The following is a 26,437-nucleotide window of genomic DNA, read 5'->3' as shown; positions in this document are numbered from 1 at the left end:
TTTGAATATTAATTATTGAGGTCAAAAACTCAGATAAATAGCTTCATTATGGGCAACAAAACATATTGGTAGAGCCTTAGCAGTCTTAACACCAATCCTATATCTCATCTTCATGCTCTCCCTCTCTGAACAGGACATCAATAGGCCTAGTCCATGCACACAGATATTGCATTTTTTTTTTACAAATTGACTCGCCTCCTGTTGTGCCACAATACATAGCACAGTCATTGGTTAGGCAGTTCGAGAGGGTTTCCATCGGCAAGAGCAGGGCAGGTCGGGGCTCATGATTGGGAACGCCTATCCATGGCAGTGTGTAATGCATGGTAGCCCAGTTTTATATACACCACCCCAGTTGGCCAAACCTCTGGAAATAACTACATTTTCTTTGAAATGTCACTTTTCCCTGTGCTTCTCCGAGCATGCTCTTCATATAGCCTAGGCCTATATCATATAGTTTAGGCTATGGATCATTTTATTGAGACCACACTAGGCGCATTTGATAGTGCTTGCCCGGCAGAGAATCAGGGATGAGGGGGCATCATCGGGCACACATGAGATACTATACTAAGCAACTTATTCTCGAACTCTGAGCAATATGACATTTAATCGATTACAAATGACATGACCCTCTCCTGGACAACAAAAATTTATAAAAAATAAACCCTCACACTGACTGACATTTTTAAAGCATGACCCTCCCCCATTTTCCATGTAACTATTGTGTAAATTTCAATTTATTCCTAAGCGGTTTTAATTTAACACTAGTTCCAGTGTGTACTGTACAGTGATGGAAAACGTACTCAATTGTCATACTTGAGTAAAAGTAAAGATACCTTAATAGAAAATGACTCAACTAAAAGTGAAAGTCACCCAGTAAAATCCGACTTGAGTAAAAGTCTAAAAGTATTTGTTTTTAAATATACTTAAGTATCGAATGTAAAAGTATAAATCTTTTCAAACCAGAGAGCACCATTTTCTTGTTTTTTTTTATTTACGGATTGCAAGGGGTACGCTCCAACCCAAGATATAATTTACAAGCGAATCATGTGTTTAGTGAGTCCGCCAGATCAGAGGCAGTAGGGAAGACCAGGGATGTTCTCTTGATAAGTTTGTGAATTAGACCATTTTCCTGTACTGCTAAGCATTCAAAATGTAAGAAGCTCTTTTGGGTGTCAGGGAAAATTTATAGAGTAAAAAGTACAGTTTCTTTAGGAATGCAGTAAAGTAAAAGTATGAAGTTGTCAAAAATATAAATAGTAAAGTAGAGTACAGATACCCACAAAAACTACTTAAGTACTACTTTCAAGTATTTTTACTTAAGTACTGGTACTGTATATGGTCCCACTCTTTCAGTGTTCATTTAACACTGGTTCCAGTGTGTATATGGCTCCACTATTTTAGTGTTGATTTAACACTGGAGAATTTGCTGTATACTCATGTTGGTTGCTGGTATGGTTTATATTTAGGTGCAAGGGCTCCACAATACTTTTGAGATAATATTCTGTAAGAGGTGCAGCAGCTATAGCAGAAGAAAAATTGTACTCAATCAAGCGCTGCACTTCCTGTATGTTGTAAAAGATCTAGGTTGACCCCAATTGCTCAGAAAATATGGTTTCTCTCTAGAAAGGGCAACATGACCTACCGGTAAGGTACTATTTTGGTGCCGCTTTTGCTTGTATTTTGACTCACCGAAACAGTAAAAATGTGCTTAAAAAATAACTAGAATGAAACTTCCGGTCACACAGCTTTATGAGCAGAAAGTGGTCTTCCATCTTAAAGGACTGTTAAAGGCATATCCAGTACATAGAGAGAGAGGTAGAGAGATATGTCAAGCTTTGTCCTTCATCTTAAAGGATATGTGTCTTGTTGTGTCAGGTGACTCAGTCCAACCCTTCTTTTTATCTCTTCATACACAGGGACAGGTGTTCCCAAACTGTCAACATCCTGAAGTAATCTAATCTCTTATGGCAGACACCCTCCTTGCTCCCACCGCCCCCCTCTAAGCATAGTAAGGATTTTATCATTACAGTTAGTAAGGAATCATGAGAGCATTAGACTGCTTCTTAAAATTGCACTCTATTCCCTAAGTAGTGTGCTACTTTTAAACAAGGCCTTACAATAGGTAGGAAATAAGGTGCCATTGGGACACAGACTCAGATACATAGCAATGCGATTTGACTCTATGGAGTATATTCCTTTCTTCTCCTGGAGTAGAATGTCATAATAGGAAGATACAGAAGTCCCAGAAATGTCACATTACCTTAAACTCATAGCCACTGGTTGAAAGGGCCATAGAAACCTGAGCTATCTATAGAGCCTGGGTTGCATCCCAAATGGAAACCTATTCACTACCTAGTGCACTACTTTTGATCAGAGCCCTTTTGGGCTACACACACACACCAAAGTATTGGTATTTCAGCCAAATAGCCTAGTTATAAATACCCCTAGAGAAGACCAGACAGGGAGTTGCATCACCTCAGACAGGCAAATCACAAAACTTCCTAGTTCTCTGACTGCCTAACTGGTTCAGATGCATCTCTCTTTATGAAATAATTTATCGCGACCGTTCCAGACTCGGAGCGACAGTCAGAGTGACATTTAGAGCACCAGTCTGTAGGATAATTATTGGGTCTGAACACAGTAGTGTGATTGTTACACACACACAGTAGTGTGATTGTTACTGCAGTCTGTCACTGAGACGATTTGACATGGTTCTGTCACCTGCCCAACGGGTTGTGATCCAGAATTGAGTGTTAATGATACACAATTAAATCTTATGGAAAAACAGGTGCCAAAGTGTATTTTTATCAAGCTGACAGGGAGAGCATTGTTTTGTGTCTTCTTGTCTACCTGTTCTTGAACTTTCAATAATATGTTCTGTTCTTTTGTGAAACAAAGAGCAGTTTACGTCATTTTTTTACGTCACTTTACATCCTTTTTCTTATTTAGTCTCGCCACACACACATACACACACAGGCACACACACACATTCCCCTGCTCCTTGTGGAAGCCAATTAGCCAACAACGGGTCAATCAATGTAATCACACAAAAAGGAGAAATGAACATGTCACAGATTCCTTCCCTTCTGCTGTCATTGTCTTTGCAGTAAAAAAAATGCATCTGGATGGAAAGCTGCCGAAATGGTGGGGTCAGTAGTACATGATATGTGCATCCCAAATGGCACCCTATTTCATACATACAGATGTAGGATTTTAATTTGGTCACTCTTTTGTTGCTGAGAGGAAACGCAAACTTGTCGTTTGAAAAAGACTTCCGAAGTTTGTAAGTTATCAGGATAAGGTAAAACCCAGATGCAGACCGTGTCGAAGTTACAATGTTTATTACAGCAACAGAGTCAAAAGTACAGGACGGCGGGCAGGCTCAGGGTCAGGTCAGGCAGAGGTCGGAAATCAAGATGGGGGCAAAGCTACAGGACGGCTGGCAGGCTCAGGGGCAGGCAGAGTGGTCAGGTGGGCGGGTTCAGGGTCAGGACAGGCAAGGATCAAAAACCAGGAAGGTGAGAACAAGAGAGGCTGGGAGAAGACAGGCACTGACACGACAAACCCTGGTAAGCTTGACAAACAAGACAAACTGGCAACAGACAAACAGAGAACACAGGTATAAATACACAGGGGATAATGGGGAAGATGGGCGGGGGGGTAGAGACAATCACAAAGACAGGTGAAACAGATCAGGGCGTGACAAAGTTCCACTTTGAACATTCACACTTGATTTGCGAAAAATGTATCAACCCCTACAAAAATGTCCATTCATTATAATCAGCATAATAATTAAAATGTCCTGTTGCTGCAGGATTATTTTCCTGCAGTAGCAAACTGGCTCAAATTAAGAACCTATATCTGAGTCGCATTACTTTTGAGTTGTTATTGAGGCCAGCGACAGACAGTGTTCAAAAAATACATAAAAAATGGGTCCCCACAAAAAAAGTAACGTGATGCTTGGAGTAGCTGAACTAAAGTTGAACAAGTTAAATGTGTTGTCATCCAGGACTCAAAACAACCCAGCTAGCATATGTTGTGGGAATGAATGTTTTTGGTTTCACATTGGTTGTGGGAACAAAGCCATACGTTTCCTGACCGGTAAACAGACATTTTTTTATTTTTATATTCTGAGACCAGAAGTGAAACTTTCACCTGTTCTAGGAACGTTCATTTTTTAGGTTGCAGGGAGGTTCTGAAAATATTTTATTCTGGTTCGTTGAAAGTTTTCCTGGGAGGTTTTATTAACGCTCTGTGTATCACTGAATCGCTGAATGTTTCAATAAGACTTTTAATAACACTGCTAGTTCATCTTTTGTAAACTTTTGTGAACACCAAGCACAGATAAGGCACATGGAAACTAATTTCCTTAGGCATTAACAAGATAGAGGATAGAGGGGGTTTTGTTGTTCCTGAGAACGGAATGTGTGTTTTTAAATAACATTCTTAGAACATTCTCTGAACATTAATAACGTTTTATAAAACTGGTTGTTTGGATCCTGGATGCTGGTTGGACGAGCAGCGTTCCAAGCCGTGCTGTATTGGCCGTCACAGACACACCTATGCCTGCTAACAGTTCCATCTGAAAATGATCACTGATCCTCCATCTGAATGTCATGTTCATGTTGCTGTTCGAATCATCTCTTGTATTTATCTCAACTCACACATTATTTCCCTTTGCTTCCAGCCTAGCATATAGTTTGTTACAGCGGGGGTTAATATAAGCTGTCCTACCGGAAAACAATGTTTCACTTTCGATCTCTGTAGTACCATACATAGATTGAACGGTGTACAGACGAGACAAAACATTTTTTTCTGAATAAATTTAAATCACTCATCAACATCATTATCATGGACATATCCAAGTAAATGCCAATACAAAAAAATATCAAACAAACAAAAATGCGTGCTGTGTACTGTCATTCCAGGATCAATATATGACCTGACTGAGTTAACTGAAGTTGGCTAGCTAGCTAGCGTGTGACAAGAGCGTTATCCAACCTGCATAGAAACCATTTTGTTTAAAACGGATGACCAGACCTTTTGCATAGCAAACAAAAATGTGTGCTGTGTACTGTCATTCCAGGATTAATATATGACCTGACTGAGTTAACTGAAGTTGGCTAGCTAGCTAGCATGTGACAAGAGCGTTATCCAACCTGCATAGAAACCATTTTGTTTAAAACGGACGACCAGACTTTTTGCATAGCAACTATGTAAAAAATAACTAACAACCAGATTTTTGTTGAGTCTATATCTTCTGGTGGAAGAATGTAATTGTACGAATTGACTTATTATAATAAAATTTTTATGAGAATATTTAATTCATAGTTTTTTTCATATGTTTGTAACAGTTTCATAAAAGCAATAAGGCATGCAAGACAGTGCTGTGACTCTTGTGCCTTATTGGTTAATTATTGTGGTTTCTAACTTTTCTTAACATTCTGAGAACAGAATGTATGTTTTAAATACAATTCTTAGAATGTTCTCTGAACGATACTAAAGTTTTCAGAACAATTTGAGAACATGACTTTAAATAGAATCATGAGTAATCCTGTAGGAAACATTATGCTGAAGTATTGAAATTCCCACAGAAAATAGTTTTTTCTTAACGTTCTCTGAAATATCTAATAACATTACCAATGTCAAACCAGTTGAAAAACGTTCCTAGAACATTACCAAAATTGAAATGAAATCTAAACATGTTTGATCTTTTAGGAAATGTTCTGTTAAAGTAATGAAATACCAAGATAATAATGTTATTTTGTCAAGTTCCTTAAATGTGCTGAGAATATTTCAAAGCCAAGCAACTATCCTTCACCATTCCTAGAAAGTTGTGGGAATGTTGTATGCAAGATAACCATAGAACAACCACGCTCTCAGCAAACTCTAAGAAACATGGTTATCCGAACGTTATATGCTAGCTGGGAAGCTAACATTGAGACGTGAGTCTCGCCAATTGATTATTAGCATACTTCCCTTGTCCTGTCATTGAAAACAATGAAACTCGTGGCCTGGGATGGTCTAGTGCCCTCAAGCTCAACTCTGGACCTCGAAGCCAGTGCCACTACTTTTTTTTTAATTTTCCCCCTCTAATCAGGCACTGATTTAGACCTGTGACACCAGGTGAGTGTGATTAATTATCAGGTAGAACAGAAAACCAGCAGGCTCTGGACCTCATAGGTTAAGAATACCCCTGATATCGGTTAGGTCTGCTGCCTTCAGCGCATACAGTACACAAACTCTATAAAATGCTGGGTTGTTTGTATTACCCATTTGTTGAAAGCATTGGGCCACTTAGTTGGGTTGTTTCCTTTAAAAAATAACAAGGTTGGGTTATTTATGTTAGGTTATTGAAATATGACCCAGTTAGTGGGTTAAAGTGATACGTGATTTACTGAATGAGTGGATTTACTTTTCGTCTGACAAATGGGCAAGGCGTTGCGGCTGTCCCAAAACTGTGAGTAAAAAGCTAATGTTTATCAATCTGGACAGCTACATGGAAACTTCATGACTGACTAGGAAAAAAACCATTAATAACCACTTTTTCCATGGTGGTAAGCCAGGTCTGCATCCCAAATGGGACCCTATTCCCTATGGGTTGTAGTCAACAGTTGTGCACTGTAGAGGACATAGGGTGCCATTTGGAACTCAGCCCAGATTTGTTTCCATCCAGACACAGTTTATCCTTCTCAAGTATCACTCCTCTCTTGGATCGTTGAAGATCCAATACAGTGTGAGCCAGTAAACACAGGACAAACAAGGGACTCATTCATCCTCCGTGTGTGTGTTTCAATGTTTCTGTGTTTGTTTCTATGTTGCTGCGTTTCCTTATGATGGTCATCATCAGTCTTTTAGGTCTGCACCTTTTAAGTCAGCTTCCAAGGTTCCTCTTTTCGTTCTCTGATTTCGCTGCATAATGGCGCAGCATATTACAGCAGCAGAGACAACGACAGGGTCATAGAGAGTAGGGGTTCCAGGAAGGGGGGAGGAGATGAGTTGGGGGGCTATATCAGTACAGAGAGACATGTTTTCCCCAGTCTCCCTGACACACACACACAGACACACACACACACACACACGTTCCCAAAGTTTGCAGTGGACCCCGTTGTTCTGAAATCTGCTGGTTGTGCTGTCTCTTCGGCTCCTGTCAGTGTATCAGGGCCAACTAGCGCCCTATTCCCAGCGGAATTCAGCATCAAACGGCAGACGAGAAGCCTTTTATCGCAAACGAGAACGCCACAGCTACGTGTCACAGGGAAGAAGCAAACGAAGCCTCGACAATGAGCTAGGCGCGGCGTGGATGGGAAGTTGGGGAAGAGTGAAAGTCAATTGTTGCGTCCCAAATGGCAGCCTATACCCCATAGTGCAGTACATTTGACCTGAGCTCTATTGGCCCTGGTAAAAAGTAGTGCGCTACATAGGGAATAGGGTACCAGTTAGAACGTTGTAGTGAAAGTCAATAGTCTAGCGAGGTTGTAGTGTTTAGAGACTGGGGGGGAAATGTGGAAAGGTCACATTTACATTTTTAGAAAAAATAGGAAGTATAAAGACACAGCTAGCTAGCTCCAAGACAGAGCACATTGAACTACTGTAGTCAAGTACTAAATGTTCACTCAACTGAACCCTGTGCTTAATCTTGTCTTAATTATATCAAATATTGATTACATCCTAAATGTCACGGTATTCCGAATATAGTGTTCTACTTCTGACCAGAGTACACCTTTTCCCTACATAGCGCACTACTTTGGATCAGAGCCCCAAAGGGTTAGTTGAGCCACCTCTTGTTTCTAAAACCATACAGTTTAGCATGTGACCAAACATTTAGGAAGAGGTCATCATTTCATTGAGTGTGTAAAGGAAGAAAGCATATGGAAAAAGTGGTAAGCAAGTTTAGTCTAAAAAACGGATTTTCACAAAGTCAAATTAATTGATTGTGTTACAGGTTTCATGATGCTTGTATCTAAACCAAATAGTTTTGTACATCAGTTGGAGTCTTTATAAGCTACACTATGAGGTCCTAAACCTAGCATGAATTCGCATCCTTGAAGCTGTGTGGGCTAATATAGTCCAAATGTTTGCTTAGGGTCATTATCCTGCTGGAAGGGGAACCTCCGTCCCAGTCTAAAATCTCTGGTAGAGGTTTCCCTCAAGAATTTCCCTATATTTAGCGCCATCATTCCTTCAATTCTGAGCATTTTCCTGGTCCCTGCCGATGAAAAACATCCCCACTGCATGATGCTGCCACCACCATGCTTCACTGTGGGGATGGTGTTCTCAGGGTGATGAGAGGTGTTGGGTTTGCGCCAGACGTAGCGTTTTCCTTGATGGCCAAAAAGCAAAGTTTTAGTCTCATCTGACCAGAGTACCTTCTTCCATATGTTTGAGGAGTCTCCCACATGCCTTTTGGCGAACACCAAATGTGTTTGCTTATTTTTGTCTTTAAAACTTCTTGTCAATACGGGGGCGCTGTTTTCACTTTGGAAAGAAAGTGCCCAAATGAAACGGCCTCGTACTCTTTTCTAGATCATACAATATGCATATTATTATTACTATTGGATAGAAAACACTCAGACGTTTCTAAAACTGTTTGAATTATATCTGTGAGTAAAACAGAACTCATTTTACAGCAAACTTCCATATAGGAAGTGAAAAATCTGAAAACGATGCTCTGTTTCAGGGCCTGCCTATTCAACTGGCTTTTCATTATCGATATGCATGCACTTCATACGCCTTCCACTAGATGTCAACAGGCAGTGGAAGGTAGAATGGGGTGTCTAGCTTGATCTGAGGTCGAATGAGAGCTTTTGGAGTGACAGGTCCGGAATTTTCTTTGACTTTTCAGTCGCGCGGCGGAGCTCAACATTGTGTTCTGAAAAGCGTTCGGATTACAAGGCGAATATCTCCGGCTCTGATTTTATTTGATACATATGATAATAACATCATAAAGTAGGTTTTTTCAACCAAGTTTTATCAGGTTATTCAACGTTTATTGGGACTTTTGTAGTTTTCCATTCTTTGCGTCAAGAGAGGATGGGAATGTTAGCAACCTTGGCTAGCATTGTGGTGCAAATTCGACAGGAGAAATGGACATTCTAAAACCAAACAACGATTTATTCTGGACCAAGGACTCCTTGTACAACATTCTGATGGAAGAACATCAAAAGTAAGAAAACATTTATGATGTTATTTCGTATTTCTGTGTAAAATGTTGAGTCCTTTTCTCCGCCGTTTTGGTGAGCGCTGTCTCGCAATAACGCAAGCTGTATGTTATGGTAAAGTTATTTTTTTAAATCTAACACAGCGGTTGCATGAAGAACCAGTGTATCTTTCATTTGCCATACAACAAGTATTTTTATGTAAAGTTTATGATGAGTTCTTTGGTCAGATTATGTGAGTGTCCAAACTATCTCCGGAGATTCTGGTGAATCGATGCTACGTATTCACAATGTATAATCAGGATTTGTAGCTCTAAATATGCACATTTTCGAACAAAACATAATTGTATTATATAACATGATGTTATAAGACTGTCATCTGATGAATTTGTTCAAGGTTAGTGATTAATTTTCTCTCTATTTTGTCGGTTTTGTGCAAGCTATTTGTTGCGGGGAGTAAATTGCGTTGTGTGTTTGGCTACTGTAGTGAGATAATAGAAATATATATTGTGTTTTCGCTGTAAAACACTTAAAAAATTGGAAATATTGGCTGGATTCACAAGATGTTTATCTTTCATTTGCTGTACACCATGTATTTTTCATAAATGTTTTATGATGAGTATTTATGTACACTGCTCAAAAAAATAAAGGGAACACTTAAACAACACAATGTAACTCCAAGTCAATCACACTTCTCTGAAATCAAACTGTCCACTTAGGAAGCAACACTGATTGACAATAAATTTCACATGCTGTTGTGCAAATGGAAAAGACAAAAGGTGGAACTTATAGGCAATTAGTATGACACCCCCGAAAAAGGAGTGATTCTGCAGGTGGTGACCACAGACAACTTCTCAGTTCCTATGCTTCCTGGCTGATGTTTTGGTCACTTTTGAATGCTGGCGGTGCTCTCACTCTAGTGGTAGCATGAGACGGAGTCTACAACCCACACAAGTGGCTCAGGTAGTGCAGTTCATCCAGGATGGCACATCAATGCGAGTTGTGGCAAAAAGGTTTGCTGTGTCTGTCAGCGTAGTGTCCAGAGCCTGGAGGCGCTACCAGGAGACAGGCCAGTACATCAGCAGACGTGGAGGAGGCCGTAGGAGGGCAACAACCCAGCAGCAGGACTGCTACCTCCGCCTTTGTGCCAGGAGGTGCACTGCCAGAGCCCTGCAAAATGACCTCCAGCAGGCCACAAATGTGCATGTGTCTGCTCAAACGGTCAGAAACAGACTCCATTAGGGTGGTATATGGGGGTGAATACATATGCACACACCACTTTTCCGTAAAAAGAAATAAGGGAATTTTTGGAAACCTTTTATTTTTTAAATTTCACTTTACCAAGTTGCACTATTTTGTGCATGTCCATTACATGAACTCCGAATAAAAATACATTTAAATTACAGGTTGTAATGCAACAAAATGGGATAAATGGGGATGACGGACACTAGAGAAGCTTAACCAAGTTGACGTCTTCCCAAAGGGTTGACACAGCTGGATTCAGACAAAAACATGTTTCCACCACAAGAATATATACTCCACTTTAGGGACTCCTCCTTCTCTCCAATCCTTACATCATATGGTTCGACAGGAGAAGGGTAATATGATAATAAACCATAATTTCTCCCCTCAGGCGATCTGACCTGACCTCAACCCCTCCTTCGCCTAATCCACAGATGTCCATCCGCTTCCCCTATAGCAATCCTGTGACTTCCTCCAGTCCACCCAACGCTGCGGATAACCATTAACTTCTGATGTAAAAAGCAGTCTCTTTCACTCCTTTATAAACCATGCTTCTTCGTATGACAATGTTCCAAGTTTCACCCAGAATCGAACAGTGCGCAAAAGAGAGGCTATGATAGAGTAGCAGAGGCACACACGTTCTTATGGCATGACATGAAGTCTGAGCTTGCGAAACATATCAAGAGTCTTGTGGACCAGTTTAATGGGCTTAGTAGCCTCAAATTGGCACATCGAAACAACAACCAGTTGTCTGGCTATTAATTCAACTTTGATCTACCAGTACCATCACCCACTGTCACAGGACACCATCACCCTTACCCCATTGCGGCTCAACTTACCCTGTCCCTATATGCTCAACTTAACCCATACCCGGAGAGACTTCTTATCTTTCTGTAGTTGTTTTCAAAACTGTTATGTTGACATGCATTCTGATTATTTCTGTAGATATCTTTGTTAGAAATAATACTATATTCCCCTTGATGTAGTGATGCTGAATGTAAAAAATGTCTGACCATGCCCCACTCTCCCCTACACTATATAGGGAATAGGGTGCCATTTGGGACACACTCAGGTAGTATTTATCTCTGGTACATTGGTAATGACCATGCTGTACACATCTCTACTCCACAATCACAGACAAACAGATGCATCTATCTGATCTGCTGTGCTAGGAGTCAACACTTCCTCTCTTAATGTTCCTTTGTTTCTACCTCTAAGTGGAGATAGACATAAAAAGCTTCGGCCTGCGTGCCCCAAAGACATGAGGGATCACTTTGGCGTTTTTTTGGTCTCAGCAATCTTGGGCAGAAAATACTTTTTCATCTCATTCAGACAACATGGAGGATTTGCGCTCTCTCCTTTTGTCTTTTCTTTTCTTCTGATTCTCTCCCTCTTTCTCTCCCTCTACCAGTGGCAGTGACATTAATCCTCATACTTTATACTGTATTCAGCCCAGGCCACATCAAATGTTTAATCGAGTTAAGGTTCCAAGTTAGTGCCATCATCTCTCTATGTCAGTTTAAATCAGTGATCTGTCATATTCAGCTGTAAAGGCAGTCGGTCGAGGCGTAACTGATAGGTTACACATCTTACAGTCTTGTCGTTCTACCGTATCATGACCAATTTGTTCATGTAACTTACCAGGTGACAGGAACAAGTGGTTTCTTCCTCCTCCTTGGCCAATCGGCAACTCTAAACCTTTTGAGTGGGCAGAGATGATCCATAAGGCACGACAACACACCGTGTCCCTATAATGTTCTGCATATCACATCAACCTATGTCCAGATTAGCAGAACAACCAGAACACCCCTTCTGGAGTCTTGTTTCCCTGTTTCCTCAGACTTCCTCCACCCCTAGAACACTGAAAATACCCCAAAAAGAGACCTTGCTTTCGATAAGCCCATACGTTCAATTTGTTCTGCCAATTACGATCTGCCAGCCTCCCAGTGTGATGAAGGCCACTGCTCAATGGGGTGGAATGCCACCCTGTCGTACCCCACCCCTCTCCTCCTATCGCACTCCGCCCAACAAAGCAGGACCAAGAGGGACTGAGAGGGGCCGAGGCCCCCTGCCTTTTCTGGGGGGCCCAGTCAAGAATTGTCTGACAGATTGGCTGAGGCACTAACCAGTCAGGTCTTCAAAGAAACAAAGAGGTCGGGGGAGACCGGGAGAAGAAGAATGGGCTGGCAAATGAGAAAGAGACATGTTGAAAGGGACAAGAGCGGAGTTGAAGGAGATAGAGGGAAAAAAAACATATTGAACTGATAGAGAGAGCAACCTTTTGACCATCTGTTCTGTGGAGGATGACAACAGCCCTCATCTGTATTTTTAGTACCATACAACAGACTAAAGTATGCTGTCAGGAAGATGAAAGAGACTGGACAGGCTTGGAGAGGAAGCAAAAAAGAGCCAAATATGTTGCCAGAAAAAATAATAAACATGACTCACAGTGCAAATATGGGTAATTCACATTTACATAACTTAACAGACGATCTTATCCAGAGTGACTTACAGGAGCAATTAGGGTCAAGTGGCACATCAGCAGATTTGTCACCTAGTCCGCTCGGGGATTCGAACCAGAGACATTTTGTTTACTGGCCCAACACTCTTTTCCGCTATGCTACGTGCTGCCGCGGTTATGTTTGGAGTATTCCATATATCAAAATAGCTTGGAACAGCTGATAATAAGAGCATTATAATATGCTACTAATGAGATACTAATGATAAAGCATTTGATTTGGTATAGCACATTTCATAAACCCAGTGTGCTTGAACAAAGCCTAGCCACATCACACTTCCTTCCTGGAGGTAATACATTTACATGTTCTGTCTAAGCATGGTTGAGTAATTCCTCTCTGGCTTTGTTCTGAAGTGGAAAGAAGTAAAAAAACAACATGCACAAAAATCTGCATCTCAAATCCAATCCTATTCCCTATACTGTATAGTGCACTACTTTTGAGCAAGGCCCATATTGGGGCACACCCTTAAAACACTCAACACTTCAAAATATTCATTTCATGATTGCTTTAAATTAAATATAGTTTTTTCCTCCCTCTCCTCTTTCCAGATTATAATTTTTCTCTATTCTAAACAGGGATCAGATTTTCTGTGACCATGTTAAATGGAGGCTTTGTAGGTACTGGCATGCATCTAATTTCCAAAATCTTGATGGCAATTTGAAAAACAAATTGCTTTGTCTCTGACTGGGCAAGGCAGGGCAATATAATGTAGTTTTAAGTTTCATATTTTGTGCCTATACATCCTTATAAATATCAGTTTGTGTAGGACATACAAACTGAGAGAGAAAAATAGCTACTTTTTTATCTTCCTTTTCTCTCTCTTCCTCTTTCTCGGTTTTCTACTTCGCTGCTCAAGGAAATAAGTCACCCCTCTCTGCCTCCACCTCCACATAAGCTCCTTTATTCACTTGCAAATACTGAAAGATAAAATTAGTGGCTTTGGTGGCACAAAAACCCATCCTGCCCACCCTGTATAACAATATAATTTCATTTTGTCCTTTTCTCTCGCGCTCATTGTTTTATTCCAGGTCTCTTGCACTTTCTCTGTCTTTCAATCGCTGGTGCACCTCTCTCTCTCTCTCTCTTTCTCTCTCTCTCTCCCTCTCCCTCTCCCTCTCTCTCTCCCTTTCAATTTCAATTTAAGGGATTTATTGGCATGGGAAACATGTTAACATCTCTCTCTCGCTCTCTCCTCTTACCTCTCTCTGCTCTGAGAAGCATTCCTATCCCCTGCCTCAGGTTGCATATTTCTGGTTGCGGACCCCTGATTGTACACAGCAGCCAATGGTCCTTTAGTCTGATTGGCTCCTGAAAAGATGACACTGTGGATGAAAGCGTGGAGACAGAACGAGCGAGAGAGAGAGAGAGAGAGCTTGTAGAAAAGCAAAAGGGAGAGAGCCTGGAGAGAGAGTGTAGAGAGAAAGAGAGAGAGAGAGAGAGAGACAATGAGTGATAGAAGAAGAAACTTTACAAAGACACCCAGTGTGGTTAAAAGGGAGCATGGACCCAAAGTAACTTTAGGGGAACTGATGCATTGCAGGCAGTTACTTCCACAACTTTACCAAGTGCAATTTAGTGAGAGTGGAGAGAAAGGAAGCGACGGATAAGAGAAGAAGAAAAAAATAGCAAAAACTGTCTGAAAAGGACAGAGAAAGAAGGTAAGGTCTGGAATTTGAAATCATTCTGACTTCTCGCTAGAATGCCTTTCTACATGATCATCAATGAGAGATTTCAATTAAATTCTTCAATGGGTGTTACTGTTGGGAAATTGCAGTCAATGACAATGGTTTCTCATTTCCTTTCTGCATGTTTAAAATGTTCCGTCATTGTCTTGATGTTTTCCTTTGACATTTGTTTTTTTTATGTGTAGAAATGGAAATGAGAAACCTGTGCAGAGTGAGACAAGCTAACTGAAGCTGTAACCTGTTTAAAATGTATGTTCATTTTGTACATCATGTTTATTTGTCAAGAATGGACTTGAGTAATATGAGGAGAGAGTATTGGTCTGTGAGAATGCTTGTGGCAAAGTACAAACTTGTATAACTTCAATACAAACCTGGGCTCAAAAGTGTATGGGGTCATTCAGTACACGTCTAGCCCTGGCAGCAGTTCAAACACACTGTATTTGAAGTCTGGACTTTAGTTTAGTATTCAAACCTCAGTCACAGTGAAGGCTTTAATTTTTCAACATGACGAGGACTTTTGTCACTCTTCTTCAAAACCATTAAGCTGTCTCCTTGTAAACCCAAGCTGGGAAATAAACCGGATTGACAAGTGTGCACAAAGACACAAAGACATTGTAGCTATATTATCTGTGTCAGAAGTTGGGACGATTAGCGCCTCATTCACAGAACTGAGTGACGCACATTATGCTGATGTGTTGCTGTGTAGTCTCTGTAATAACTAACAACAGCTTCAAAGGGTTCCTAGACGATCTCAGGCTACATCCCAAAAGGCACCCTATTCCCTAATAGTGCACTACTTTTGACCAGAGTCCTATGGACCCTAGTCAAAAGTAGTGCACTACATAAGAAATAGGGTGACATTTGAGATGCACGCTCAGACGTTCCGACGCTCTACTCTCCCAGTCATGCAGTCGTGTTTTTAAACAACATTCCGACACAGACGGACAGGATAACAGAAAAGGAATCTCTGAATCGCTAAATGCTCAAGCGTTTATGCAGCAGAGAATAAATACATTACCTCTCTATCTCAACAACAACCTATCCCAATCTCTCCATCTGCAGAGATGTTTTGGAGTGATTATGAAGGGATATTCGAGTACTGAATAGGCCCTCTGCTGTCTGCAGGGTTGCATCCCCAAAGGCATCCTATTCCCTATTATAGTGCAGTACTTTTGACCAGGGCCCTGGTCAGAAGTAGTGCACTATGCAGGGAATAGGATGCCTTTGGGACGCAACCCAGGACTCTGTTGGTGAATTTGTGGTGGAGTGAAATGGATTGCAAACTTTCCCGATGACACTCATGCCCCGTGACATAATTTCCATGCACCAGCGGTCGGGATGAATGCCAATTTGTGTGATTTAATTTCTCCATAAATCACAAGGTTTCTTTTTATATATGTGCAGGGGGATAGAAAGAAAGAAAGAGAGAAAGAAAGAGAGAGAGAGAGAGCGAGCGAGAGAGAGAGCAGCACCAGCGATGCAAAGAGAAAGAACGTGCAAGATAGTTGGAATAAGACAATGAGCTTGAGAGAAAAGAAGGAGAAAATTATATTGTTATAGAAAAGAATAGGACAAAGGAGCAGGTAGGAAGAAATGTGGTAATAACTTTTGCCCTTCCCATAGCCCATTGCTACAGACAGAGACAGCAACACTACGTGGTTCACAGCACATAATGTACTGTACATCCTATCATTTTCAGAGGCTCACACGTGGCCCCAGAACACATGGAGGCAGGATGGAGAGGAAGGGAAGAAGGATAGAGGGAGAGAGAGATGGATATAGAGAGGGTAGGGCATAATTAGGAGCACCACATTAAACAACCCATAGCGAGGGAAGGAGATGCACCCTCACTTTGCAGCAGCAGTACAGACAGTGGCTGAGGTTACAGCTACACGGAGAGAGGCTGGGGGTTGGGAGTGCCAGCTACAATTAGGGAGTGTGGCAAAGGCAGGTTCAGAGCCTGCCCCATGCCAGCTCTTCCTCCAGTCCTGGAGGGTGGAGGTGGGGTGTGAGGGATGAGGGATGAGTGGTTAGGATTGGGGACAAGAGGGGTGCAGGCACACACGCGCATGCTTGCATACATACGCCGCACACACACACATACACAAGCATCTGCGAGATCTGAGAGTGATAGCATAGAGAAAACACACCTCCTGTTGCTCCAAACAGCATTTGAAGATTGCTGCCTCCCTCTGTGAACTGTCAGTGATATCACTGTACCATAGACCTTTTGCTGCTGAGAAAATCACACAACCTGGTAAATTTCTTCTGTCATATTAAAAAAATATACAGAATACAAGAAATCATTGGAATAGGCTTTACGACAAGGTACATGCAGGCTAAGGTACCGCAAAGTAGTGAGGTTCAATCCAAATGAACCTACTTTGAATAGTTTATGAAAATCTATAATTCTATGACTTTTCTTTGAAAATGAAAATGGCTTATGTTTTCTCAGTCTAGCATAGGTGGGAGTCTGGCCACCCACACCAGGATGTTACCCATCAATGCTGCCCTAAATAACCCAGAAACAGTGCATCCATCTTTGTCTGGGGTCAAAGATATGAAGTGTCTCAGTGACGGCTACTTGCTCCACCATGCAAAATCAGTTGTGGTTAACAAATTAGCCATGACGTATCTCCCTGTGGTTTTATCATGCCTGAGCCCCAACTCCGCCCCTCTTTCACGGTGACTCCGTAATTAATGGTCCATTTGGGAACGGGGTTCCTCTTAGATAGGGGTGAATGGAGGATACGGACGTGCCCACTGTGAAATTAAGCCTTACGAATGACCTTAAAGGCGGACCTGGGCCTACATAGGAAATAGGACCACACTGTCACACAAAGTTGGGAAAAAGTCGGAACGTTATCTCTTCAATAGGTAGGCCCACATTGTGACATATCTGTTCAACGACACACTGCCGCACCACATGAAGTTATATATCTGAAAGTTATCTATTCAACAGATATGTTGTTTACCACACTGGTGTCAGCACACACAACGTTGAGAGAAAGTGTTCAGTGTTGAATGGCTACATTGTTGATGGTTTGGTAAGCAGAGTGTATAACTCTGCTTCAGACAAGTACACCGCTGCTCCTGAGAAGGAAGTGCTCTCTCGATAGGGAGTAGGCAACCATCATAGAAGATTGACCATGTGAAAAAAATTGAAATCATTTTCACATGATCTGCAGCAGAGCACAAAAGTCAGGCTGAGTTCACAGAGTCTGAGTGACTAAAGTCAGAGGGTTTCTGTACTGTTCTGTTAGTTGTTATAGCCTTGTTTCATGAGTGTTTTTTCCCTCTTTAGTAGGCCTAAGGGTTACGGGAGAGGGAAAGTAGTGGTTTTGAAGGTATTCTTTCGCCAAATATTAGTGCATGGTCTTTAATGGCACCCTATGGTAGGTCAAAAGTAGTGCACTATATAGGGAAAAGGGTGCCATGCTGACAGACTGACGGAGAGTTTGATGACTCAACCATATGGTCCTTTAATTCCTCGAACACCAGCTGTTACTGCTGTTGATTGTTACATCCCCCCTCCTTGATTGACACACACATTAAATACACAAGCACGCACTCAAACATGCATGCACAAACGTACACATAGACAGTGCAACAAGGATGCTTTGAGAACGACACACATTTTTATAAGGCACGCTGTTCTCTTTGAAAGCTAAACTGTCTTTTACCGTTTCTCCTACGAAATCCTCAAGTCAGTAGAAAATGTCATTGTGGTGGGAAAAGACCTCCTCTTAAGCTTTCTCATATGACGTCTCCTCCATCCCTCCATCCCTCCATCCCTCCATCCCTCCATCCCTCCATCCCTCCATCCATTCATCCATCCATCCATTCCTCTGTTCTGGACAGGGGAATCTTGTGTGGTTGGTCGTAAATGCAGGAGCAGCAAGAGCAGCTGCTAATCTGAAGAGCCATCAGATTAGTCTGAGGGAGATATGTGGAATGTTTAGCCAGCACAATTATGTAGCATGTCACCTCATTAGACACAACAAAAAAAGAGGTAGAATGCAATGGGTGCATGCCCTGACCTCTGCCAGGAGCAGAACACACACACACAAACACACAGTCGTGAACCCTGAGAGGGAAGGGCTGGGGGGGTGAAGGGGTGTGTGGAGGGTTTAGCGAGGAGATAATTTGACTTCATAATGAACAACATGGCAAATTGAATAGAAAGAATGGAGAGAGAATGGAAACAGACAGAATAGGGTAGGACCAGGAGGGGCCCATGGGGGTCAGGGCTCACCCAGCCTGCAAGGAGCCCTCGTGGGGCTCTAAATTCAAGGGTAGCATCCCAAATGGCACCCTATTCCCTATATAGTGCACTACTTTTTAACTGGCCCATAGGGAATAGGGTGCCATTTGGGACATATCCCCTGAGTTGGAGGGCCAGGGTGGCTAGTAGCCATATACCCCCTCCTATCAGGGGCTCTGTAACAATACCACCACGCTCAGCACCCTCCTCTAGCCACCAGTCTCTTTGTGACTCTTCAATAATGATTAACTGTGTTTTGGAGACTGGGAGTGCCCACTGCGGCACAATGAGCTCTCTCTTACACTATATAATAGAGCTCAACATAGTCTCTCTTTCTTTCTCTTTTTGTCCCCCCCCCCCGTCCCACTTTCCATATCTTTCTCCACGCCCACTGCTAGCAGTCTTTTCTTTCAATTTTTCTCTTTTCCCTCTCCCCTCTCTGCATTATCATGACACAGCTGTCTGTTTTCTGCCCCTTGCAGCTTGTTAAAAGAGAGGGAATATATTGTGGTGGATGCAAACAGATGTTACCACCTCACTGATAAATGGAAAGAAAAACAAGAGTCATCAAGGCACAGTTTGAGTAGAGCATATGAAAGACATTGATTAAATGTAAAACATTACTTGAAATCAATACAAAACATCAAAAGATCCACAGCACCATGAAATAATGATTGACCTTGCTTGCTCTGATTATTGTGGGCAGTTCGAGTGCAGGAAAAAAAACTTTGCCAAATAAACTTGACATTTGAAAATCAGTTATCAAGTCAGTGTCTACACCCGATAAATGGTGTAAATACTCTTCCTCCGTCTCTCCATTTCTCTACCGCTCTCAACTCTTTCCGCTCTCTCCACTTTCTCTTTGCCAAACTCTACTTTGTGGAACGGTGCGCCCCTTGTTGCATGTTGTCCTATCAGGCAGTAGCATGTACAGTAGTTCACGGTGTGAGTAGCGTTTAGTACACAAAGTGAATTCTACTCAGACACAAACACTCCAATCTCATGACATCACACCCTGAGGCCATTAGCAGAAGGCAGATAGCGCACCTCTCACCTCTACTAAGGCAGCAGAAAGAGAGAGGGGAGAGGGAGAGAGGGGGAAATGGAGAAAGATGAGAAGAGAGAGGGAGGTAGATGGGGGAGAGAGAGGAGGAGAGGGGGCGAGAGCGGCAGGAAGAAACAGCAGCGCATCTCTCACTTCCTCTATGACGGGCAGCAGAAAGAGAGAGGGAGAAAAGGAGAGAGGGAGAGAGCGGGGAGAGGGAGAGAAGCAACTACACGCTTAGAGAAGGCAGCCAGAGAGAAATGAAAGTTACTGTTGTTCTTAGAAACTGCAAATAGAGGAGGAAGCAGAAATCACCAACAATGCAGAAAGAAGAGAGATAGAGAGAGAGAGAGAGAGAGAGAGAGGTAGGGGTTGAGGGTGGTTGCTACAGTCCAAGCAAGGGGTCTACAATATTTTTTTGTATAAGAGGTACTTTAAAAAAAATGTCTCCAGCTACAAATGTATTTAGCGTTGACATAGGCATGTTCTTTTCTCCCCTGCAACTCTTTACCAGGTCTTTGCTGTAAAATAGATTGTATAATGGTAAAAATTACAATTATTTATAGAGAAACAACACAGTTGAATGTTCAGAGTGCATGTAAATGTATACATCACATCACCATACCATTGTCTGGGGGGGAAAATAATATTATAATTTACCTTTAATTGAGGACTGTGTCTGGCTAGCAATATTTCTGTACTGCACACATCATGGTGTAGTTCGCAAAACAAATGTGAACTTCCTTAATACAAATAGTCATGATAACATTCTGTCAGGTGTTTTGTAGATAACATTTTATTGTGAAGATTCTGGGGAAAGCCTTTCTGTATTCCCAGAAGATGGTTGTCATTAGCATCGCTAACTGGCTAAACGAAGGGATACACAAATGCAGGCACCACACAGACAGATGGGTAATATTGCTGTAAATGAAATGGCAGATATTGTGTTACGTTTGGCATTTTAAGCCAATAGTGTCTAACCAGCTGTGGGAAAATGTCAATGTGGCTTTGATGGGATAGTAAAAAATCAAATCAAATCAAATGTCACTGGTCTCGTACACATATTTTGCACGTTATCGCAGGTGCAATGAAGTGCTTATGTTTCTATCTCCAACAATGCAGTAATACCTAACAATACACAACAATACACACAAATACAAAACATAGAAATTAATTAAGAAATATCAGAACGTGCAATATCCATAAAAAATATATATACACTATATATATACACTGCTCAAAAAAATAAAGGGAACACTAAAATAACATCCTAGATCTGAATGAATGAAATATTCTTATTAAATACTTTTTTCTTTACATAGTTGAATGTGCTGACAACAAAATCACACAAAAATGATCAATGGAAATCAAATTTATCAACCCATGGAGGTCTGGATTTGGAGTCACACTCAAAATTAAAGTGGAAAACCACACTACAGGCTGATCCAACTTTGATGTAATGTCCTTAAAACAAGTCAAAATGAGACTCAGTAGTGTGTGTGGGCTCCACGTGCCTGTATGACCTCCCTACAACGTCTGGGGATGCTCCTGATGAGGTGGCGGATGGTCTCCTGAGGGATCTCCTCCCAGACCTGGACTAAAGCATCCGCCAACTCCTGGACAGTCTATGGTGCAATGTGGCGTTGGTGGATGGAGTGAGACATGATGTCCCAGATGTGCTCAATTGAATTCAGGTCTGGGGAACGGGCGGGTCAGTCCATAGCATCAATGCCTTCCTCTTGCAGGAACTGCTGACACACTCCAGCCACATGAAGTCTAGCATTGTCTTGCATTAGGAGGAACCCAGGGCCAACCGCACCAGCATATGGTCTCACAAGGGGTCTGAGGATCTCATCTCGGTACCTAATGGCAGTCAGTCTACCTCTGGCGAGCACATGGAGGGCTGTGCGGCCCCCCAAAGAAATGCCACCCCACACCATGACTGACCCACCACCAAACCGGTCATGCTGGAGGATGTTGCAGGCAGCAGAACGTTCTCCACGGCGTCTCCAGACTCTGTCACATGTGCTCAGTGTGAACCTGCTTTCATCTGTGAACAGGGCGCCAGTGGCAAATTTGCCAATCTTGGTGTTCTCTGGCAAATTCCAAACGTCCTGCACGGTGTTGGGCTGTAAGCACAACCCCCACCTGTGGACGTCGGGCCCTCATACCACCCTCATGGAGTCTGTTTCTGACCGTTTGAGCAGACACATGCACATTTGTGGCCTGCTGGAGGTCATTTTGCAGGGCTCTGGCAGTGCTCCTCCTGCTCCTTCTTGCACAAAGGCGGAGGTAGCGGTCCTGCTGCTCGGTTGTTGCCCTCCTACGGCCTCCTCCACGTCTCTTGATGTACTGGCCTGTTTCCTGGTAGCGCCTCCATGCTCTGGACACTACGCTGACAGACACAGCAAACCTTCTTGCCACAGCTCGCATTGATGTGCCATCCTGGATGAGCTGCACTACTTGAGCCACTTGTGTGGGTTGTAGACTCCGTCTCATGCTACCACTAGAGTGAAAACACCGCCAGCATTCAAAAGTGACCAAAACATCAGCCAGGAAGCATAGGAACTGAGAAGTGGTCTGTGGTCACCACCTGCAGAACCACTCCTTTATTGGGGGTGTCTTGCTAATTGCCTATAATTTCCACCTTTTGTCTATTCCATTTGCACAACAGCATGTGAAATTTATTGTCAATCAGTGTTGCTTCCTAAGTGGACAGTTTGATTTCACAGAAGTGGCATTGACTTGGAGTTACATTGTGTTGTTTAAGTGTTCCCTTAATTTTTTTGAGCAGTGTATATCTACACACTACCGGTCAAAAGTTTTAGAACACCGACTCATTCAAGGGTTTTTCTTTATTTTTTACTATTTTCAACATTGTAGAATAAAAGTGAAGACATCAAATTTATGAAATAACACATATGGAATCATATAGTAACCAAATAAGTGTTAAACAAATCTAAATATATTTTATATTTGAGATTCTTCAAATAGTCACCCTTTGCCTTGATGACAGCTTTGCACACTCTTGGCATTCAAGGCATTCACACTCTTGGCATTCACTCTTGCACACTCTTGGCTTAAAGTGGTCCTATGGACAGACACTCCAATCTCCGCTGTGGAGCTTTGCAGCTCCTTCAGGGTTATCTTTGGTCTCTTTGTTGCCTCTCTGATATGGCCCTCCTTGCCTGGTCTGTAAGTTTTGGTGGGCGTCCCTCTCTTGGCAGGTTTGTTGTGGTGCCATATTCTTGGATTTAACGGTGCTCCGTGGGATGTTCAAAGTTTAGGATATTTTTTATAACCCAACCCTGATCTGTATTTCTCTACAACTTTGTCCCTGACCTGTTTGGAGAGCTCCTTGGTCTTCATAGTGCCGCTTGCTTGGTGGTGCCCCTTGCTTAGTGGTGTTGCAGTCTCTGGGGCCTTTCAGAACAGGTGTATACAGTATATACTGAGATCATGTGACAGATCATGTCCATTACATGAACTCCAAATAAAAATCAATTTAAATTACAGGTTGTAATGCAACAAAATAGGAAAAATGCCAAGGGGGATGAATAATTTTGCAAGGCACTGTATGTGCTTTCAGAATTGTTTGGGGAGCTACTCATGGGCTGAGAGCTACTGGTAGCTCGCGATCTACCTGTTGGAGCCCCTTGGTCTAAGCACAACACAATAAATGGGGAAGGAAGAAGCTAAATTGAGAAGGGTTTCGTGCTCAAGCTGTTATCAGAGTTTAACATCATGCCTGGTCCCTCTCAGGTTAACCCGCAGCCCCTAGAGGACATACCTCTCCCCCATCTCTCCCTCTCCGCTCCTACTCTAAACACACCTCATCTGCAGTGTGAGAGCCCCACTAATTAAGTTTTAATACGGCTCTCTATCTTTCTACCACACACACACGCACATGCACGCACTTCCACATCAAACATGCACACACACACACACACACACACACAGACGTAAGCACGCATACACACACACACACACACACATATAATATCACTCACCAAATAGCAGCAAAGAAGAGGAATCGGAGGTTATACACAATAGGCTGGGACCATTGTCATCCCTCTATCTTTCCATCCTTTCATTCATCCATCCTTTCCTCCTTTCCTCCTTAGTTTCAGAGAAGAATGAAACAGCAAAGGAGCTTATATTCCAAGGACAATAGTGACATGACACAACAATGACAGCTACGTTTGAAAGGTTTTGAAATACATCTGTGCTGTCTCTTTTCTCTAGCCATTTGAGGACCTTCCCAGGACGCAAGAGATAAAGGCACGACATCGGTGGGTCATTGGATCCCTAAAGAAAACACAGAACAATTTGCTTTGTGGTTGAGTATCCATCATGGGAGATCGACTTCACCACTATCTTGGGGGTGGTAGGCCTGTCTACACCCTACTACTCTCACTAGCTCTAGCCCTGCTGACCCTGTTGTCTGAGGCCCAGGGCCGTGTGGATGAAGCCAGGTCAGAGGAGGAAAGTAGAGCAGGGCTGTTGAGGAGGGTGAAAAGAGGCTGGGTATGGAACCAGTTCTTTGTGCTGGAGGAGTACACTGGACTGGAGCCGCTATACATTGGAAAGGTGAGTCGACACACACAGACATGCATGAACACATACATACACACACACACACAAACACACACACGCACACACGCACACACCCACATACAAAGAAACAGAATACATAAATTGTCACACCCTGATCTGGTTCACCCGTCTTGTGCTTGTCTCCATCCCCCCTCCAGGTGTCTCCTATTTTTCCCCATTATCCACTGTGTATTTATACCTGTGTTTTCTGTTTGTCTATTGCCAGTTCGTCTTGTTTTGCCAGGTTTTACCAGCATGTTTCCCGTTTCACCAGTTCTCAAGTTCTTGTTTTCCAGTCTTCCTGGATCCGAACTTTCTGCCTGCCCCTGATCCTTCCTGCCGTTCTGGCCCTTTTTGACTCTGCCTTGGATTACGAACCTCTGCCTGCTCTTGTTCTGCCCCTTTTCCTGTCCCTTTGTTATAAAAAATATTCTGAGAACCGAACCATCCGCCTCCTGTGTCTGCATCTGGGTCATATCCTGAGTCGGGATAGTATGAACTGGCCATGACTGACCCAGCAGACTCGGACCAGCTCCGCAACACTGTTTCTGGCCAAGGAGCCACCATTGGAGGACACAAGGACTTACTGCTTAACCTTTAGGAGGGACGCCATACCTTGGTGGAACGCCATGGCCATGCCTTCAATGCATTGTTGGAACAATTCAGCGGACTATCTACTAGGTAGCAAGCCACCACGGTATCCTTCCAGACTCGCAGTAACCCCGCTACCAGAGTTGCTTCTCCCCAGCCTACCCGGCTTTCCGAGAACCCTGCTTACCTCCTCCAGAGCACTACGCTGGGGATCCTGGGACCTGACGGGCATTTCTCTTCCAGTGTTCCCTCATCTCCGAGATACAGCCCTCCTTGTTTCTTTCAGATCGTTCGAAGATAGAGTATCTTATAACGCTGATGTCCGGGAGGGCGCTCGCCTGGGTTACAGCTGTGTGGGAGCAACAATCCAGCATTTGCCTTAGTCTGGAGGATTTCATGGCGGAGGTAAGGATGGTGTTCGATTCTCCGGTGTCTGGGAGAAAGGTAGCTCGGAAGCTACTTCCGCTGCGTCAAGACTCCCGTAATGTGGCAGACTATGCAGTAGATTTTCGCACTTTGGCCACCGAAAGTGCCTGGAACCCGGAGTTCCTGTTCGACACCTTCCTTCAAGGATTATTGGAGGGAATTAAAGATGAGCTCGCAGCCCGGGAGCTGCCCATGGACCTCAACTCCCTCATAGCCCTGGCAATAAGGGTTGATGGGCGGTTACGTGAACGGAGCAGGGAGAGAAGGTCTGTTCCCAGCCACACACGCTCATCCACGGTTCCCCATTGCCTCCAAAGAATCCTGGAAATCCCCGACGCATGCATTCCCGAGAGAATCCGATGTTACCCGACTTCTCCCGGGATTCATTGAGGACTGTCGCCTCCTTCTGAGCCCATGCAACTGGGCAGGGCAAGATTGTCTCCTGGGGAACGTTTATGCAGACTGAGCTCCAAAAGATGTCTGTATTGTGGTACTTCAAGACATTACATAACCACCTATCGAGTAAAATACCAGGCTCATCAGTAGGTACGAGGACACTGGTGGTCCATACAGGGAGTCTCCCATCTGCCGTTACTCGCACTCCTCTCCTCTCCTCTCTACTGTGGGGAGACCGGTCTTAATCTCTCCGGGTGCTCATGGACTCTGCAACCGACGGGAGCTTTATGGATGCTACCCTGGTGTCAGAACTGGGCATCTCTACACAACCCCTCTCCATTCCCATGGACGCCAGAGCATTGGACGAAAGCTGTATTGGCAGGGTCACTCACAGTATGGTTCCCATCAACCTGCGAGTGTCAAGTAACTACAGTTAGTCCATGCAGTTTCTGCTCATTGAGTCTCCTCATGTGACTGATGTTTTGGGATTGTCATGGCTCCAGACGCACAACCCC

General features: G+C 43.0%; 1 protein-coding gene across 2 annotated transcripts in view; it reads left to right on the top strand.

Moving 5' to 3' along the window:
• Window positions 1–26,437, top strand: part of LOC129859454 (cadherin-20-like) — a 122,900-nt gene that overhangs the window by 71,812 nt on the left and 24,651 nt on the right. The window contains exons 1-2 of one of the 2 annotated variants that reach the window (XM_055929268.1): window positions 14,057–14,577; window positions 24,159–24,503. In XM_055929268.1, coding sequence (XP_055785243.1) covers window positions 24,267–24,503 — 237 coding nt within the window. In that variant the 5' untranslated portion in view covers window positions 14,057–14,577; window positions 24,159–24,266. Of the gene's footprint in view, window positions 1–14,056; window positions 14,578–24,158; window positions 24,504–26,437 lie in introns of those variants that run through there. The other variant, XM_055929267.1, reaches the window with a different exon arrangement.

The sequence above is a fragment of the Salvelinus fontinalis genome, chromosome 7 (genome assembly GCF_029448725.1).
Source record: "Salvelinus fontinalis isolate EN_2023a chromosome 7, ASM2944872v1, whole genome shotgun sequence".
In the NCBI taxonomy this organism is placed as follows: Eukaryota; Metazoa; Chordata; class Actinopteri; order Salmoniformes; family Salmonidae; genus Salvelinus; species Salvelinus fontinalis.
This window is presented reverse-complemented; position numbering and strand designations above follow the sequence as displayed.